The sequence below is a fragment of the Musa acuminata genome, chromosome BXJ1-4, assembly GCF_036884655.1.
Source record: "Musa acuminata AAA Group cultivar baxijiao chromosome BXJ1-4, Cavendish_Baxijiao_AAA, whole genome shotgun sequence".
In the NCBI taxonomy this organism is placed as follows: Eukaryota; Viridiplantae; Streptophyta; class Magnoliopsida; order Zingiberales; family Musaceae; genus Musa; species Musa acuminata.
The window spans coordinates 35498706-35515015 of record NC_088330.1 but is presented as its reverse complement, the minus strand read 5'-3'; the positions used below and the strand labels follow the sequence as shown (position 1 = coordinate 35515015).

At 35.4% G+C, this 16310-nt stretch overlaps 1 protein-coding gene across 4 annotated transcripts; it reads right to left on the bottom strand.

Annotated features, from left to right (window-relative positions):
• Positions 1-653: 653 nt before the first annotated feature.
• LOC135586419 (kinesin-like protein KIN-14I) lies at positions 654-14466 on the bottom strand. Of its 4 annotated transcripts, none has more exons than XM_065176292.1 (24): positions 14137-14466; positions 13399-13641; positions 12276-12348; positions 10590-10721; positions 10100-10338; positions 9642-9969; positions 8171-8270; positions 7867-8048; positions 7652-7767; positions 7455-7557; positions 6535-6687; positions 6302-6448; positions 5981-6181; positions 5622-5786; positions 5360-5530; positions 5064-5201; positions 4697-4891; positions 4417-4543; positions 4116-4318; positions 3764-3946; positions 2890-2985; positions 2423-2620; positions 1468-1739; positions 654-1017 (listed from the first exon to the last, which is right to left on the bottom strand). In XM_065176292.1, exons 2-24 carry the CDS (start codon positions 13551-13553, stop codon positions 825-827), a joined length of 3870 nt encoding a protein of 1289 aa, XP_065032364.1. In that variant the 5' UTR covers positions 13554-13641; positions 14137-14466; the 3' UTR covers positions 654-824. The 4 variants fall into 4 exon arrangements, with proteins under 4 accessions (XP_065032364.1, XP_065032365.1, XP_065032366.1 ...); XM_065176293.1 differs by having other exon boundaries at positions 13399-13635; XM_065176294.1 differs by lacking the exons at positions 13399-13641; positions 14137-14466 and adding an exon at positions 12554-13354.
• Between the last annotated feature and the right edge of the window lie 1844 nt (positions 14467-16310).

Below are 16310 nucleotides of genomic sequence, written 5' to 3'. Positions count from 1 at the left end.
TATAGTCACGATCCCCGCACGTGTCCGTCCGCGTCGCGGGCAACTCGAGTGGAATTTTGGCGGTTCTTAACTGACGATTCTCAGCAATGCAAGCGATTCGAATCTCTTATGATCGCCACACAGGTCAGACCAAAATCACAATTTATCAAACCCAAATTGGACCGGTCAATCCCATAGAAAAAAAACGAAAACCGAACCGTCGATCGGTTCCACTCACTAATGAGGCCTTTCCAACCTTAAATATACCGAAATATCCTCAACTGTTTCTTTCCTACAATATTATTCGAGGATATTTTAATCTTTTTTTATTTATTTTAAGGCTGAAAGATAAAATAAATATTATTATATTTAAAAAATATTCTCATATTTTTGTAGCTGAAAAGCAAGTCAGGTTTATAAGAAAATAAAGTTGAATTCATGGCTGACCCTACCAGCTTTGGAACATCAGCTCGGTGTGATCATAAGATCTTACTAACTTTAAATGCACTGAACTTGATTGATACACGCCCTCATTTACTTGGACTTGCTTCAAGAAGAAATTAGTAATCCTGACTTTATCCATCAACTATGCAGAAGAAAATCTAAAAAAGAAGTGAGAGGAACAATCGATGTTAAAATGATTATAATGATGAACAATATTACATAAAACTATCTCTTGAAGAGCTTTTTCTTATAGATTGAGGTCCAAAAATACACTGTACATCAACTTACTGCAGAAAACCATTGTACATGTGCTGCTGGCACAGTTGAGCCACAATTTGCAAGCCATGATTTCACATCAAAATAAGTGCAGCGATCTCGAATCTCCTCCATTTTTGTCAATGCTACATCTCGAGTCGGCCATCTGGTCGGTCTTTTGCATGCCGCTCTTCTTGGATCTCTCCTAGTTCTTCATCGTCGCCTCGTTTTCCTGCTTGATCTTTCCAGTAAGCTACCAACTTCTTTAATCGTGCAATCTCTTTGGAAGAAACATTCTTGCTTGGCTCGTTTATAATTGATCGTACTCTTGATGCATACCTGCAAGAACAAATAGGTCAGACACTAGGAACTAAGATGCTGAATGGAGTTATAATACCAAAGGCGACAGAAGGATGAAAAGCATGTCAAATTATGTATACTAATTATGATTACTAACATACAAAATATGTTGACATACTATCTGCATGGTATGTGACTGAGTAAGCACGTGCACACATGATAAATGCAATTTTACATAGATAAGAATGGAAAAATAGACTAATTTTAAGATGCAGTAAGAGTGGAGCACAGTTTTCAATTCATAACATGTGCCTAATTCCAACTTGCAGGATAAAATGCAACCTATCTGTTCTTGTGTTGCTGAATCAACCAAATAACATCAGTGGTGTTTTCTGCAGAATGTGAAGTAAAAGAAGACATGTAGCAAAACTCAAAACAATGACATGTTTAGAATACCAACAAAAAAAAGTGAACAAAGAGAATACATACATCAGGGAATTATATGTTTCTTCCAAGTTTGATTCTGCTGGAGACACATTCACAAACATTAGAGTCTTTGCATTGCCACCAAGAGAGTCACTCATGAGCATTGTCAATTTATGGTTCCTATATGGTATATGTTGTCCATCAGAACATAATGCACCAATCACATCCGCTAGAGCCGAGAGGGACTTATTGATACTTTGAGCTTCTTTCAGCTGGTTCCCCAAGGAGCCAGACTTCTTAACCCTTTCAGAACCAGCAAGGTCTACAAAGCTAATCTGTGGACAACAGAAATAGTTCGCTTAAGACAATATGAGCTGAACTTAACTAATAATAAAAACTTATATAACACAACCACAACAAAATAGCCCATTTTAGTCTGTCAGCCAGATACATGATTAAATGTTTGCTCTTCACAGAAATCAGCAACTAAATTATCAAGGAAACAGTTGATGAGTAAATAAATTGCCCAACAAAGTAAAAAAAAGGTTCTTGTCAAGTGACCCAGTAGGTGCCTCATAACATATGCTTAAAGAAAAGAAAGGATGTTAATCTGTTGGTCACAAAAACAAATCAAGTCCATAATACAAGTAATGCCAGAGAAAGTTTTGTTCTACTAGTGAGGATGGCAAAACAAAAAGCTTCTGAAAGGGAAAATGATTGGACATAGCAAAGCAATGCCACTAAAAGTGTGTCCAAGGGGTAAGTTAACTGAAATATCTTTACGAACATAACGATAAGACAATGAACATTTGCAGCATAGTTTGTGATGTATCTGAAAAAGTATGTACTGAAGCGGTTGGTACAATGAAAAGAGAAATCTTCTTTGCAACTCTAAGAGATTTTCTACTATGGTTATCAAGCAATGTTTTTTATGCTGTTATAAAGTGACAGACTTATCATCGACTTGCTGATCATTGTTGACTCTCAACAACTTAAAGCTTCTCTAAAAAGTGCATACCTTTCCTCTAGCAAGAGATTGAGTCTGAAGGTTGGTGCTTTCAATGATTATTGATAGTATTAAATGTGATCTTGAACTTTCATCATTCATGTGAGTCCCAGCAGTATGTCGTTGCTCAGACCCTCTAGAGATAATAGCCCTTAGTTCATCAAAGTTAGAGATCTGCATAATTGTTGCATTTTCAATCGAGACCAAGCCCTGAAGAATCAAGAACAATAACAAATTTCAGAAACATCAATCTAAATTATAAGCAATTTCCAGTATTACAAAGTGACATAGTTATGGGACACAGAATGTTCATTTCGTTATTGCAACGTTTTCCTAAGCTGCCTTAGAAACTTGGAGATAGTGTTGCATAGAGTTCTCTATCTGCATGTTCTATCAGTATCATCACCTATTTCTCTAATGAGAATTGGAGGATGTTTTGTGTTACAATTCAAGCACCAAAGATGGAAGTATGATGTTACCTTTGTGTCCTTTTTTATTTCCAACTTTAGGCGTTTGGCATTTTTTGGTAGTAAGAGATCCACGAGAGTGTCCTGATACAGTTCCACCATATATGCCTGGAATTACATCAAGGAAAATGTGATAATATATTAAATAAAGAGAATAAAGTGCTTGAAAAAGAAAGTTTAACAACTTAAACCATTAAATCAAATAGTTAAACTTCATTACATTTATCTGTGGGAAAGAATCTGTCAAAGTGGGATGTGAGAGACAATTTCTCCATATGCCTTAACATACTTAACGTAGCTATGACAGAAATGATGCTTAGAAAAATTTCAAGATAGATTTAGCCTTCGGCTAAAGACATGAAATGTCAATCTATTCTAGATCAGAGAAGAAGTGAATATATTAGTTTATGGATGAAACAATCAGGAAAGAGACTAGTTGATGCTAAAAAGTGTGAAATTACAACTTGTAGCCTCCACCTACTCTGCTGCCAACATGACCATCATCCCCGGGCTCGAACTCTTTTGTCCCCAGGACCTGCCACCGCTACCGGTACCACGGACACTTGTTATCTTTGTCAGTTATGGAGTTCAATAATTGTTCGGGTAAAGATGACTCATTTGTCAAGCCAACTTAATACCAGTGACTAAATAACTTGTCTCTTACAACTAATGATTATCTGGAACAAAAAATTTTAAAGAAACAAAAATGAGAATAAATCGAAAAATAATTCCTGTGTATTTAACAAATAACCATCCCAATTTCATGAACCAAATGAAGCCCCATAGTGACTAACACTTCTATTTCATATCTGGAATACACCAAGCAGGAGAGAATTCAGAACATAAAAACAACGTCAGAAATGCAAGAATTGGACTGTGCACTCACCTTCAAGGAAAAGGAATACTTGCTGCTATCATGCTTTATAACTCTAAAAAGTTCAGCAGTTGCCCTTGGAGTAAGCCCTGGATTACTTTCTGAACCATAGATTGTAAAAGTCTTTCCAGAACCAGTTTGCCCATATGCAAATATGCAAACATTATAACCATCAACTGCAGATTGTACCAGATACTGCATATTGATTACATTACCAATCAACACAGTGACACACAACAAGAAAGTAAACATTATTTAGATGTGAAAAGAAAGATGTGCAGGAAAATATGTTCACAATGATCATTCAGCAATTTGTTTGTAAATTGAACTTTGAAACTTCACAATAAGTTTAACTGCAACTTACCTTGGTATCCTCAAAAACTTCATCCTGTGAAGCACTTTGATCAAACACACAATCATAAATATGTTGCTTTGATTTTTCATCCTTCCACGGATGTGCAATTGTAAATTCATCAGGACTGACAATTATTTGCTTTTGTCCTTCAGCAATCTCCTTCTCATTTAGAGGACGCAAACGACAAAACACTCTTATTTTGCCTTTCATATCTGTCAAGTCAAAAGATAAGCAAAAGTTTATTATTGTGAGAAAATAAAATAACTAACAGAAAGAGCTTCCATAAAAAACTGGAGATCGCCATAAAAACCTTCAATCATATTATAGTATCTCTTCCGTAAAATTTGCTCTTCCTTATAAAGTGCCTCTAGCTCAATGAGTTGCGCCCCCTGTTTCTTTAAAATAGCAGCAGTTTGTTCGTTCTTTCTATCAATATCCTATAATAATGATTAAAAGTGAAATGCAGATTTAAATTTTCTCAGTATAGAACTTACAAATATGAAAAGCATTTCCAAATAAAAAAATCTTGAGAGAATATCGCAGATTATCTTTTGTAAGAAAAGAAATGTGATATACTATAATATACGTACCGCCTTCCATTCACGTAATTCCTCCAACTCTTTTGAATTATTCTGTAAATCATCTAGTTCTCTGTTTCTCATTGTAAGAGTAACGTGAGCAACATCAAAGTCCTGTGTAACACGCTCCAATTTTTGCTCCAGTTCTTTAACATGTGCCTTGAGCTTTCTTCGTTCCTCTTTGAAGTTCTTTTCCAGTGCACTCTTCTGCATTTTACAAGACATAAGTTCAAGGAAAAATAAGCACAGTTATTGCACTTATATAAAAAAGGTTGTTTAATTATAAAAACACATCCAATATTTAATGTTTACAAGGTTACTGAGTTAGCATATAGAAGTGAACATAATCTAGAAGAAAGTAAAAGCAGATACTAAATACCTCATCGTTTTTCTTCGTCTCATGCATTTGGACCTTTTGTTCAAGCACAGATTTCTCGTTCAGCATAATTTTATAACTTTCTTCTGACGCATGTAACTCCTTCATACATGCATTCAGATCCTCCTGTGTTCTTAATGTCTTTGTAAAGATCATCAGAGAAAAAAATACCCATATTATCATCTTCAAAGTGAAAGATCTTTCAGAACAAATAAAATTCTCGCCTTAAAATTTACATAAGGTGAATAGCAAGAACCGAATCCTAATAGACCCTCTGAAAAGTAATCAGACATACATACTTCGGTGTCAACATGATCAGTCTTCATACTCCCCACTGTTAATGTATTTTTCCTTTGTTTATTAGATACATTTACAGGTTCCATCTCATGATTGGTCTCATCCATAATATGTTCTTGGATGCTCACTCTTGCTAATGCAGACTCCAGAATACTTTTATCCAGCAATGCAGCCTAATTGTAAGAGTACATGACAGAAGCATGAGTCACAAAGCAACATCAATTAGGAAAAGGCAGCTAAATTGTTAGTTCACCAGGACATAACCTGCAAAGAAGAATCTTTTTCATCACAAAGTGCTTTAAGATTGTCACAGTCATAAGTAACATCTCTTAGACATTGCCTCTCTGACCTCAATGATTCTTTCAGCCTTTCCAGTTCCTCCTGCATCTCCAGCTCTTGTTTCTCCCTCATACACAATTCTTCCAACAACTACAATAAATAAATAAATAAATATATATATATATATGAATATGAGTTTATTGCTTAATAAAAGTTGAGTTACATGAAAATTCCTTTAAAGTTCTGGAGGAAAAAGTAAAAAGTTGAGTGAGCAAACAAAATGGACAATATGGATTACAGCCATTAAAAATACACAGAAAAAAAGAAAACATGTGATTACTTACATGATCTGTATACTTTTTAGATTCTTCAACAGCTCCAGACAGGTCTTGTAAACGTTTTTCATATATATCTAAGCTTGGAGTTCTTATTGCTTGAGAAAAATCACCATGATTAACTCCACTGGTAGCAGAGCGAGCTTTTGCATATCGACGAAGCATCACATCATTTATATGTGTCTGAAGAGCAACACATATTTCCTCACCCTGAAAATTTAAGTGCAGAACCAATGTGCGATTAAAGAAAAAAATAAATAAGATGAAGACCCAAAAAAGAATCCAAGATAAGTTAAGAGTAAAAAATGAAACACATGGATATGCCTGAACCTGCTTAGTTTCGAACTGAAAAATGTGAAGGATGCCAGCGACCCTCATCTTGAAAAAAACAGCAGTATTGCTACTACCAAATTGCATAATATCTCTTAGTTCTGCAGAGTGCAAATACTCTTTTGGAACTGGGCGGAAAAAATGAACCTAAAACCATAAACACAGTTTGCTTTTTAAGTCACCCAATTATGGTAGCTTGGAAGCACCAAAGTATAGTCCAAATTGCAACTAACCCCACGCTTATTGATTCCTAAAACAATCCGTCCAGGTAAAAGACCAATAGGATCATCTATCTTCCGCACACTAAAAAAGACAGAATTTCCATAAGGAAGAGTCCTTAGAATTCTAAGGAACTGATGTTTAGCATCATCCTTTGACATATGCTCCTGCATGAATCAATAAATTGAAATAAGTTCCAAAATCATAAAAATTTATAACTGAATAAAGTTTTGGCAAAGATATTCCAAAAAAATTTCACCACATAATATTGAATGTCGAATAAATGATGTATTAATATGTGCTACTCATATGTGCATGAATGATCCTCAGTCACAACTTTAATCAGCACATAAGACATATACACATGAACAATAAACATCTGCACATAAGAAGAAAAAAAATACAATCAACGTATATCATTTAAGCCTTTACCCATCAATTTGAACAGACAGTAATAACTGAAGAGGAAGGTTCTATGGAATTTCAAAAGAATTTTACAGCCATCTCCTGTTTTGGTTTTGACTTCTGCAAATTGATGCAAAATTCCTAGCAAAAAGCAACTCTATGGAAGAGAGAAACTTGCCATATATTAGTCCAAAGATAATTTAACAAGGAAAAACTTGATAGAATAACTGTCATCAAACAAGCTTCATATATGAAGCAAGGTTCGTCGTACCGTACCGTACCGGTGTTTCGACCCAGGCTCGGTACGGTATGGTACCAGTGTACCGGGCGGTACATCAGGGCGTACCGAGCAGTACACCCTGGTGTACCGAACAATTTTATATTTTTTTTCATAATGTAGCACTGTAGCGGTACCGGGCGGTCCGCGTACCGGTAACCTGTCGGACCGGTACGGGCAGTACGCTTCGGTATGGCAGACCTTGATATGAAGTAATATTTCAATTATTACCACCGAAAGTTCAATGCTTACCATTAACCGATAGCGGGAAATAATATCAAGCTCCCAGTCTCCCTTTGCACGTGTAATAGCAATTTGTCTAGGCAGAAACCTTTCAAGAAGTGAAAACCATTCACTGCAAATCACAAAGAACATCTAAAATCTAACATTTCAACCAAAAGCAAACTCCACAGAAGTGACTTGAACAATAAGGTAATTCAGACACTCACACACATGATCCCGGATGTTGCATGCTCCCAACCTCAACCAAAATCTGTAAAGCAGATAATTGTGCAGCATCATCCCTCCCAACAGGATAGTTTCCTAGCATATAATCATGTTGTAACTGCAATAAAAGGAAAATATCAAGGTAAATAAAGCGATGGCATGATCATAAGAATTACACTTCAGCAATTGTTCGTGTCTCAGGCAAAATGTCTGATACCTGTATATAAGACAGCTGAACAAACATTGGATCAGCTACAGTTTCGTCTGATTCCCGAAATAATCGTTTTTTGAATATAAGTTTGCAGTGTGAAATCTCTCCTTTAGTACGATCCTTAGCTGCCTTGAATTCAGCCAGCAAATCACTAACATACTTGTTATCATCTAAGGCTAAATATTCCTCTGCATGCAAAAGAATACATAGCCACTCACATTAATAGTGCAAAAAAAAGACCATAGACAATAAGCATCTTAGATTCAACTTTTTCTTTGCTATCATAGAACTTCCTTGCAATAATAATTACCATTGCCAGAATCAGCACACTTTGAACCATTGACAACTTTTCGGCACTCAAATAGACTGAAACTCGAATAAACTGAGAGTTTGATGATTCCTGCAATTTCCTAAAGGAAAATCACATTTCATCATCAAGAACCTCAAAAATAACTCAATACAAAAACTGATCTTTTTCTGATGATAGAAGAACAATTATTTTAGGCCCGTACGTTGCCAAAGATCACATGGACTTAGATTACAACCAACCAAAAAGCCAAGGAAATTACAGGAAATGCAGTTAACATGCTGCTTCCTAGGCAATTGCTGCTTTTATGGGTATAGATCTTAGAAATTTGGAATAGCTAATAACTCACTGGTTCTTCCTTAATTCATTTACTAATCCTTTAGAACTTTTCCAGTCATGTTAGGTCTAACAATTTTTAGATGAATGTTTCTTAACATCCTTCTCTAGGCTTTCTTGCTGGAACATTTGACAGAGAGTAAGTGCTTGATATATATTCAGGCAACAAAATGCTGAAGTGGTCTGACAACTCTAACCAATTAAAGCCAGTAGGGAGATTGTGAAGGATCTAGGCCACATTTAAGATGTGTTTGGAAAAACAATTAAGTAATGTTACAGCTATTACTTAAATTCTACTCATTTTTTCATTTACCTGATGAAGAAAAAAATCAATTGTATTAGTCAACAAGCACATTGCAGTTTTTTTATATTTAGCATGAGTGCATGACTGCATGAGAATGCATCAAGCATAAAATGTATCCACTGGATATGTTGCCTCCATCTGAAAGGTATACAATCACAGAGCAGTTGCTCAAAAGTTGACAAAACATGAGTGCATTTGGCAAAGAACTTTTTGTTTTAGCAGGAAAATTCTGAAGTATAAAAATGGTCATTAAAGGGTTGCCAAGCCTAGATGTTATAGTGTTGTTGGGGGAAAATGTAAAAACAAATGTACGTGCATAATAGGACAAATCCAATGAGGTCACTTCAACTAATCAATATGTTGCACCTTACTGGGATATTTGTGTTTAGGCAGCCCATTGCACAGGATTTCTGCAATTTGCAGTCTTGAGAGGGTCAAAGTATACAGGCTTACTTATGGGTGAGTGTTATTTCCAGGACTCAAACCATTGGCACTCAAGTCGAAGAGGAGCAAGCAACCTTAGAGAATTACATCATCTTATATCAAACAAGGTGATACCGGCAAAAATATAAATTTATTGTTTCCTAAGAAATTTCAGTATACCAATCTGAAAAATATGCTTGCATGCCAATGTTCACAGCATTTGTGTTTTTCATCATCAATAGTAGATTCTTCACATCTCTTTCATACTTGGCTGAAAATGCAACATAGATATTAAACAAAGGTAAACAGGTGGCCAACCTAAGAGCATAATAAAGTAAATTTTGCATATGTAACTGTAAGTAGATATACAGTTTATTAAGAAAAAGGAAAGCAACAAGAATCATTCTGTACCTCCACAGCATCAGCAACAGTTGTTGCCATGTCATAAATAATTTCTTCAAAAGTTTCGTCTAGGAAAAACACTATTGTTGTAAGCTTCTTGCCAGTTAACAGAGCTTCAATCTCCTCATGTGTAGGTATTGTAAGTCTCGGTCCTGCTTTTACTGAATGCTTCAATGCATTCAATGTATTTAAAGCAAGGACATGAACTTCAGGTTCATTGTTCATCCCATGAGCTACATAATGAATATATTCTGATAAATATGCTCCAATATCCTTGCTTGGAGGCATGGCAGAAGCACATAGATACATGAGTTCCCAAGATTTTATTAGAGAATCTCTGCAGACATAAATATAGCAATACCATGGAATTGTGAGCTGATAGTGATATGATGTTGACAGGCAGCATGCTTATGGAGGAGGAAACCAATGAATGTTTGTAACATCCCAACGTCTCATGTATAGCTTACCTATCAGGATTATTGCGAGTTTGCTTTGAGATTTGAACAAAAAGCTCATCTCGAAGTTCAGAACGCTTTAAACAGTGCTTATAAATTTTTGCAACAAGCTCTGTACACTCTTCAACACTCAATGGAGTTATTTTATCTGAAGAATCAATCCCCATGTACTTCAAAATCAACAGGAACAACTTTATGGAACGGCTTACTAAGTCATTGTCTATTTTAAGCAGAGAAGTTGGGATTGGATCCTGCCAAAATATGTAACAAATTTTAGTATGTTCTAAGAAGCACAAAACAGGCTATATTGTATCTATCTCTCACTTCACACACACAAGCGCATGTAAATGCAAGCATGCACCCATGCACACACCGATGCACCCGCACACACATGCACCCACACACACACACACATGCATAATCAGAATTCTGCACAGCAACTGATAAACCTAATTGTAAGTGTTTTATCAAAGCAGCCATATATAGAAAGAAGATGTGTCACCTTTTGAAAGCACAGCATATCTTCCAATGTATACTTTTCACGAACTTGAGGGCCAACAGATTTTTTAGAGAAAAATCCACGTTTTCCGGCAGACTGCATCTGCTTTTGCATTGATTTCAAAAACCCCTCTATCTATGAAGAGAGGGCAAAACTGAGATAATGATGGAATACAAGACAAGCAAAAGAAACCTTATATAACTAGTGGTCATCTTTTGTGGGGACCAAAGCTACAAGGCAATTTGAACACATTTAGCATGAGACATGCAATAAGAAGTTCCATAACATAAATGCTTTGGCCCACAATTAATACTGATTAATTTGCTGTCAAATGATTGAAAATATATTAGCTTGCATTTTACTCAAAACAAAAGCTGTTAAAAGCCAAATGAGCCTACTTTCCAAGAAGCTCACAACTATCAAAAAGAACTAGTGCAAAGATCCATTCAGTTGCATGAAGAATGCATGAAAATCAAGGATATTTCTAGTGTCATGAAGTTAGCACCAAATAGTATGCACACCTCGTGAAGAAATCATGTGTAGTTGAAAAACCAAAGGCAAATGTTGAATCAGGATAGAGAACAACTAGTGATAAAAAGGGATAAAAATAACAAGTCAAAAAGCTTGTTTTCTGGAAAAGGAAAAAGAAAATAGAACTGGTGAGTTTTATGAATGACTAAAATTACAATACTACGTAATGCAAGAAACTACGATGAATGAGAAATATATTATCCGAATATGGATCAAGATCACTTGCAGGATTTAGACATAGACAAAGTGAAGGATGACTTTGGTGGTTTTTCGTAATGGTTGCCTATATGAGCTACACAAGGTAGCCAGTTAACATATAAAATATGTTTCTTTGGAAACATGCACTAAATCCAGAAAGAGAACTTTCTGGGCTAAGCAATGTAAGAAAATCGCCAGCCAAATTGCACATACCCAACTTCATTGGGAAGATGAAACATGCAGCATCACAGAATCATTATACATATCATGGTACATTAGTCATATGCATGATACAAACACTACATAAAGAGAATAAAGTAATATGATATTTTGGCTTTAGAATTACCTTTATTTTTCAAACTACCAGATATAATTTAATTTAAAAACCTAATAAGTCAGAGAAAAAGAATCTTCTCTATGATGAATTTGTAATTATTCCCCTCGTTCATCATATTGTTAACTATGATCGAAGTAATAGTGTTCAGATCAGTCAAATTCTGGAGAGGGCAAATAATGACAATTTATAATATGATACCAAAGGAATCCATTACTATGGGATTAGCATAATTGATATTTGATAATATTGATCATAATGTCTTTTAACAACCACAAACAAAAGGCAAAATTTTGCACCTGTGTGGTTTGAGTATCCTCTATTTGACAAATCTCTCGATAAATTTTTGACATAACTTCACATTTTGAAATTCTTGTCCAAGCATACATGACCATATACTTGTCAATATGGATATTATAAATAAGTATGCTGATATGTAGAATGTTTAGCTGTAATTAGTAAGTATCCATTCCAAGAAAAATATTTTCCCTTGGCTTAAAGTTCACAAAAAACAAGTCTAATTAAATGAAAACAATATTTGAAGGAAAGATCAATGTTTATATGCATATATGATCCTTGTCAGTCAGAGATAATTGCTGAGAACCAGTGAAGGTTCAAATGCATACCTGAAACCTATCGATCAAAGTTATAGCACCAGCAAGATCAGCTGGTATGGACATTGATAGGGTCCTTGGGGTACTACAAAAGCAATAGTCAAAGAATAAGCATATGAAACAATGGAAAATTTTAGTGCAGCTTCTCTTATGTTCTACTCTACGATGACCATATAAATTATGGAAAATACAAGGACGTGTCCAAGTGACCATGAACAGAAAATGAACGCTAGGCATCACCCACTGACAAAACAATGAGATGAGTGTAAATTTGCTCCTTTGAGACCTACCTAAGCAAGTACCCGAATCATAAAGCAGCCTCTTTGCTTGCATGTTACGTGCATTGACCCTCTCCAAACCCTTCATTGGCAGGAGCCTCGTGTATTGGGCTTCCTTTTTTTTCCATTTCTAACATATTAATTTGTATTAGCATTAATGAACTAATTGTTATGTCACATAATAGATTATTTAAGGATTTTGACCTTAAATTCAGTAGTTCAAACAGATGGAGAAAGTAGAGAATAAAGGAAAACATCCATGGAGCTACAGATATGAAGATGTGTCCCCAAAATAAATGAAAAATGTGAAGGTACATATATCATGTTAAGAGCAATTAAGGCTGAGTTTTCCTAATGTAAAATAAATCTTCTCATCATCTATACATTTAAAGTAAAATAAAGGTTTTGGTATTACCATGATTTTCTAGAAATCAACATTTGGCACTGTATCTAAAATTGGATGGTGGTAGTCAGACAAGACATCATCAAAGTATGGGTTTAAAACTCATACATAGTGATGAAATAAAAACAAATAGATCCCACACACTTCAAAGTTTATGAGTGTAAGATTAACATGTGTGCTTCCCGTAGATAGAAAATTAGGTTGGAAGTCTATCAATGTGGTGAACTTCTCAAGATAGTCCTGTTCAACTTTTTAGGATAGCCCCATTCCACCAAGGCATTTTTATTGCAGATGCACAACTGAAAAGTCAGGTGAGAAGGTTTCTGGTTTAATGTTCTTACGCATCTAGCATTAAGCCATCAGAGAATGCAGGTCAGTACTACCAAAACAATGAAAGCAATCTTTATCTAATTCCACAGTTTGTGGAACAAACAACCAAGAAGTTTAAACTTACGGAGGAGCAAAATAAGATCCGTCGCTGTCATATCCATCCCCGTTTACGCTGGCAGCAGAAGTATGCAAAGGCGTTGCATTCCCATTGCTGGAGTTGAAGGATGATTGGCTTGCCCTAGCACCCTGGGCTGCCATGGGCAGACTGCCGACATTCATTTCTGTGGATCAAGAGCAACAGACTTTCCACACACTTCCTCCTAATGCACCGCAACTAACCTTCTTGCACCCCCTCTTTTTTCTAAATCTTGGAACCAATACAAAGATCAATATAAAAGTCATGTTGGATTGAGCATTCCAACGAGCAAAAGTGTCTTCATACAAAATCTACATCATACCTTGACTTCCAAAACAAGAATTCTACCGTGAGAAAAAGTTGATGGAAAAAAGAGGGGCCCCTTTTTGGCTCCAAAAAAAGGTGGGGATAGACATGTACGAGGGTTTTTCAGCATGCAAAATCCAATCTTTATGCAATTTTGGCCAAGAAAGAGAATCCTATGCAACAGTTTTCTAAGACTGAAGAGAGTAAAACTCCTCTACGACAGCGAAATAATTATTCTAGAGAACTGGAACTCTTTGATCTTTCCCCACCATATACATTCTGGTGATGTCAAGGACACCACGAGAAAGAAACATCAGCCGACAAAACATGACTAGAAAAGCTTCAGATCAAATAAAATCAGGGGAATCCAACGATGAGAACCGAGAAGAACCGAATGTGAGACGGAAAACAAGAGATCACCTGTAAGTGGAGAAATCAGGGGAATGTGGTCAGCACGAAGTCGACCAGCCGCCAAGATAACAACCGAGCAAACCAGATGATACGGAACGCTAAACCTTAACTGGTCGTCATCATCGGATTCTTCTTCTTCCTCCTCCCGAAGCTGCTGCTGCTGCCGGCTTCCTGTTGTTCTCTCTTCTCTGTCTCCTCTCCCGTGACGAGATCTAATCCGAAGGCATTAAAAAGACGGATGGGAATCGAGGAGGTGAAGAAAAAGTAGGCGAGGGATGGCGTTGGGGGCTCACGAGGATTAAAGAAATCACAGGGAGAGGGAGAGGGAGTGGGAAGGAGTGGGAGAGAGAGAGAGAGAGAGAGAGAGGACACGAAGGAGACGACGTCTTTTTCGTTTGCTAAAATAAAAGACTAATGTTTTAGAAAACAAAAAACGGAAACATGGTTTTCAAAATGCCCATGTTTGATTCCATGATCTTGCGTACCCGGAGTCAACCCAGCGAATCTAAGAGCACCACGTCATCGTATTTTCATATATCAGCGAATAGGACTCTCGGTGCACGGTGAGGGCTTCAACTTGGGCTCAGCATCTCCGCGGTCGAGCAACACGAAAACAAAAAACCCTGGATTCGTGCACTTCAGAATTTGAACGTGCTTGAGATCTCCCCTCTTTGTTTTGACTTGATGTTATTATTAAGGCTTGTCTTAAATTATATATATATATATATATATATATATATATATATATATATATATATATATATATATATACTCTCATTTTATTTTTTTTCTCTCAGATAGTATTTTTAATCAAAAAATATCTAAATTACTTCTGAAAAAATATTTCTTTGGTTATAATATTTTGATCACCACAACGAAAACACTAGAAAACATACTTCGAATATTATAAATGATCTAAATAGGCTTATAATCTCAATTAAACTAATTATAAGATTAAAAATATAATATTATAATAGTTATGAACAATGATAACCAAAGAGATAAAATAACATGTATATTTTTCAATAACCTTTATATTATTTTCAACTCATTGATAAAATATTATAAATATTATTATAAATACTATAAATTAGTAAAAATATTTTAATAATTAATTTTTTTTACAATTTACACTCTTGTCCTCTTACATTTAAGTTTATAATATATACCTTTAAAATATTAAAAAAAATGCATAACATTCTAATTAATCTTCCTTGACTAATATAGATTATTAGTTATATATTAATTTTATATTGATATATTTTAAAAACTCATTATGATATTATAACTATTAAAGTGAATGTGTCAGCTAGCTTAGCTGATAAAGATTTTAATAATTTATTATAATATTTTATGCTAAAATTCTGTCTTCATTATTTATTACTTAAAAATATATATACTTTTTAAGTAATAATGATCATAAGCAATTAGTAAATGATCATTCATACTCAGTATGATAAGTTTTGAGGGGTGATGAGTCGAATTTAGTAAACTTGATTTTTATTTGATAAGTATATATAAGCATATACGGTGCAAAAATATATATATATTATAATATTTTGATAATAAATATATAATTATACAGTGTTTTAAGTGATAAAAAAAATATCATTACTACATTAAATGATGTATATATGAATTCAAACTTGAGACACATAACTTATGATATATTATGTCTCGGTAGAAAATACAGTTGGGTAATTATTAGATCTTAGTTGGAGTCTAATTAGCTCGGCTAATGATTGTACTACAAAGAATAATAGGCGAATAATTCCCCATGCTCGACAACGTGGAGTGCACAGTTGTGTTTGGTGTTCGAGGTAGAGCCGAAGACGAGACAAGAAGAGAGGCTGACGTGACGCACGTAGACGGTCGATCAGGTGATCATCACACGAATATTTCAGCCGCTATCGACCTCGCCAAGCACCACCATCCCGGTCCGGCCGCGGCCGGCTTTAGGTGATCATCACACGAATATTTCAGCCCCTCTCGACCTGGCCATGCAACCCGTCCTCGTCGCCGTCCGGCCGAGGCCGGCTTCCTTTGGTCAAGAAGAGCACGTGCCCGTCTGCTGCGTAAATCAAGTTAATCTCCAAATTAAACTGATATATTATATAATAAGAATGTATACTAATCATCAGGACAGATTATGGAAAAGTATATAATAATTATCTTTTTTTCCT

What these genes read in the sequence shown, in the direction of transcription:
- LOC135586419 (XM_065176292.1), bottom strand. Translation starts at nt 13,553, where the DNA reads ATGAATGTCGGCAGTCTGCCCATGGCAGCCCAGGGTGCTAGGGCAAGC. An exon ending in AATTACGTGAATGGAAGGCG is followed by an intron (nt 4,544 to 4,696) that starts GTACGTATATTA and finishes TCATTATTATAG; the next exon opens with GATATTGATAGAAAGAACGA. An exon ending in AGTATTCCTTTTCCTTGAAG is followed by an intron (nt 2,986 to 3,763) that starts GTGAGTGCACAG and finishes ATGTAATTCCAG; the next exon opens with GCATATATGGTGGAACTGTA.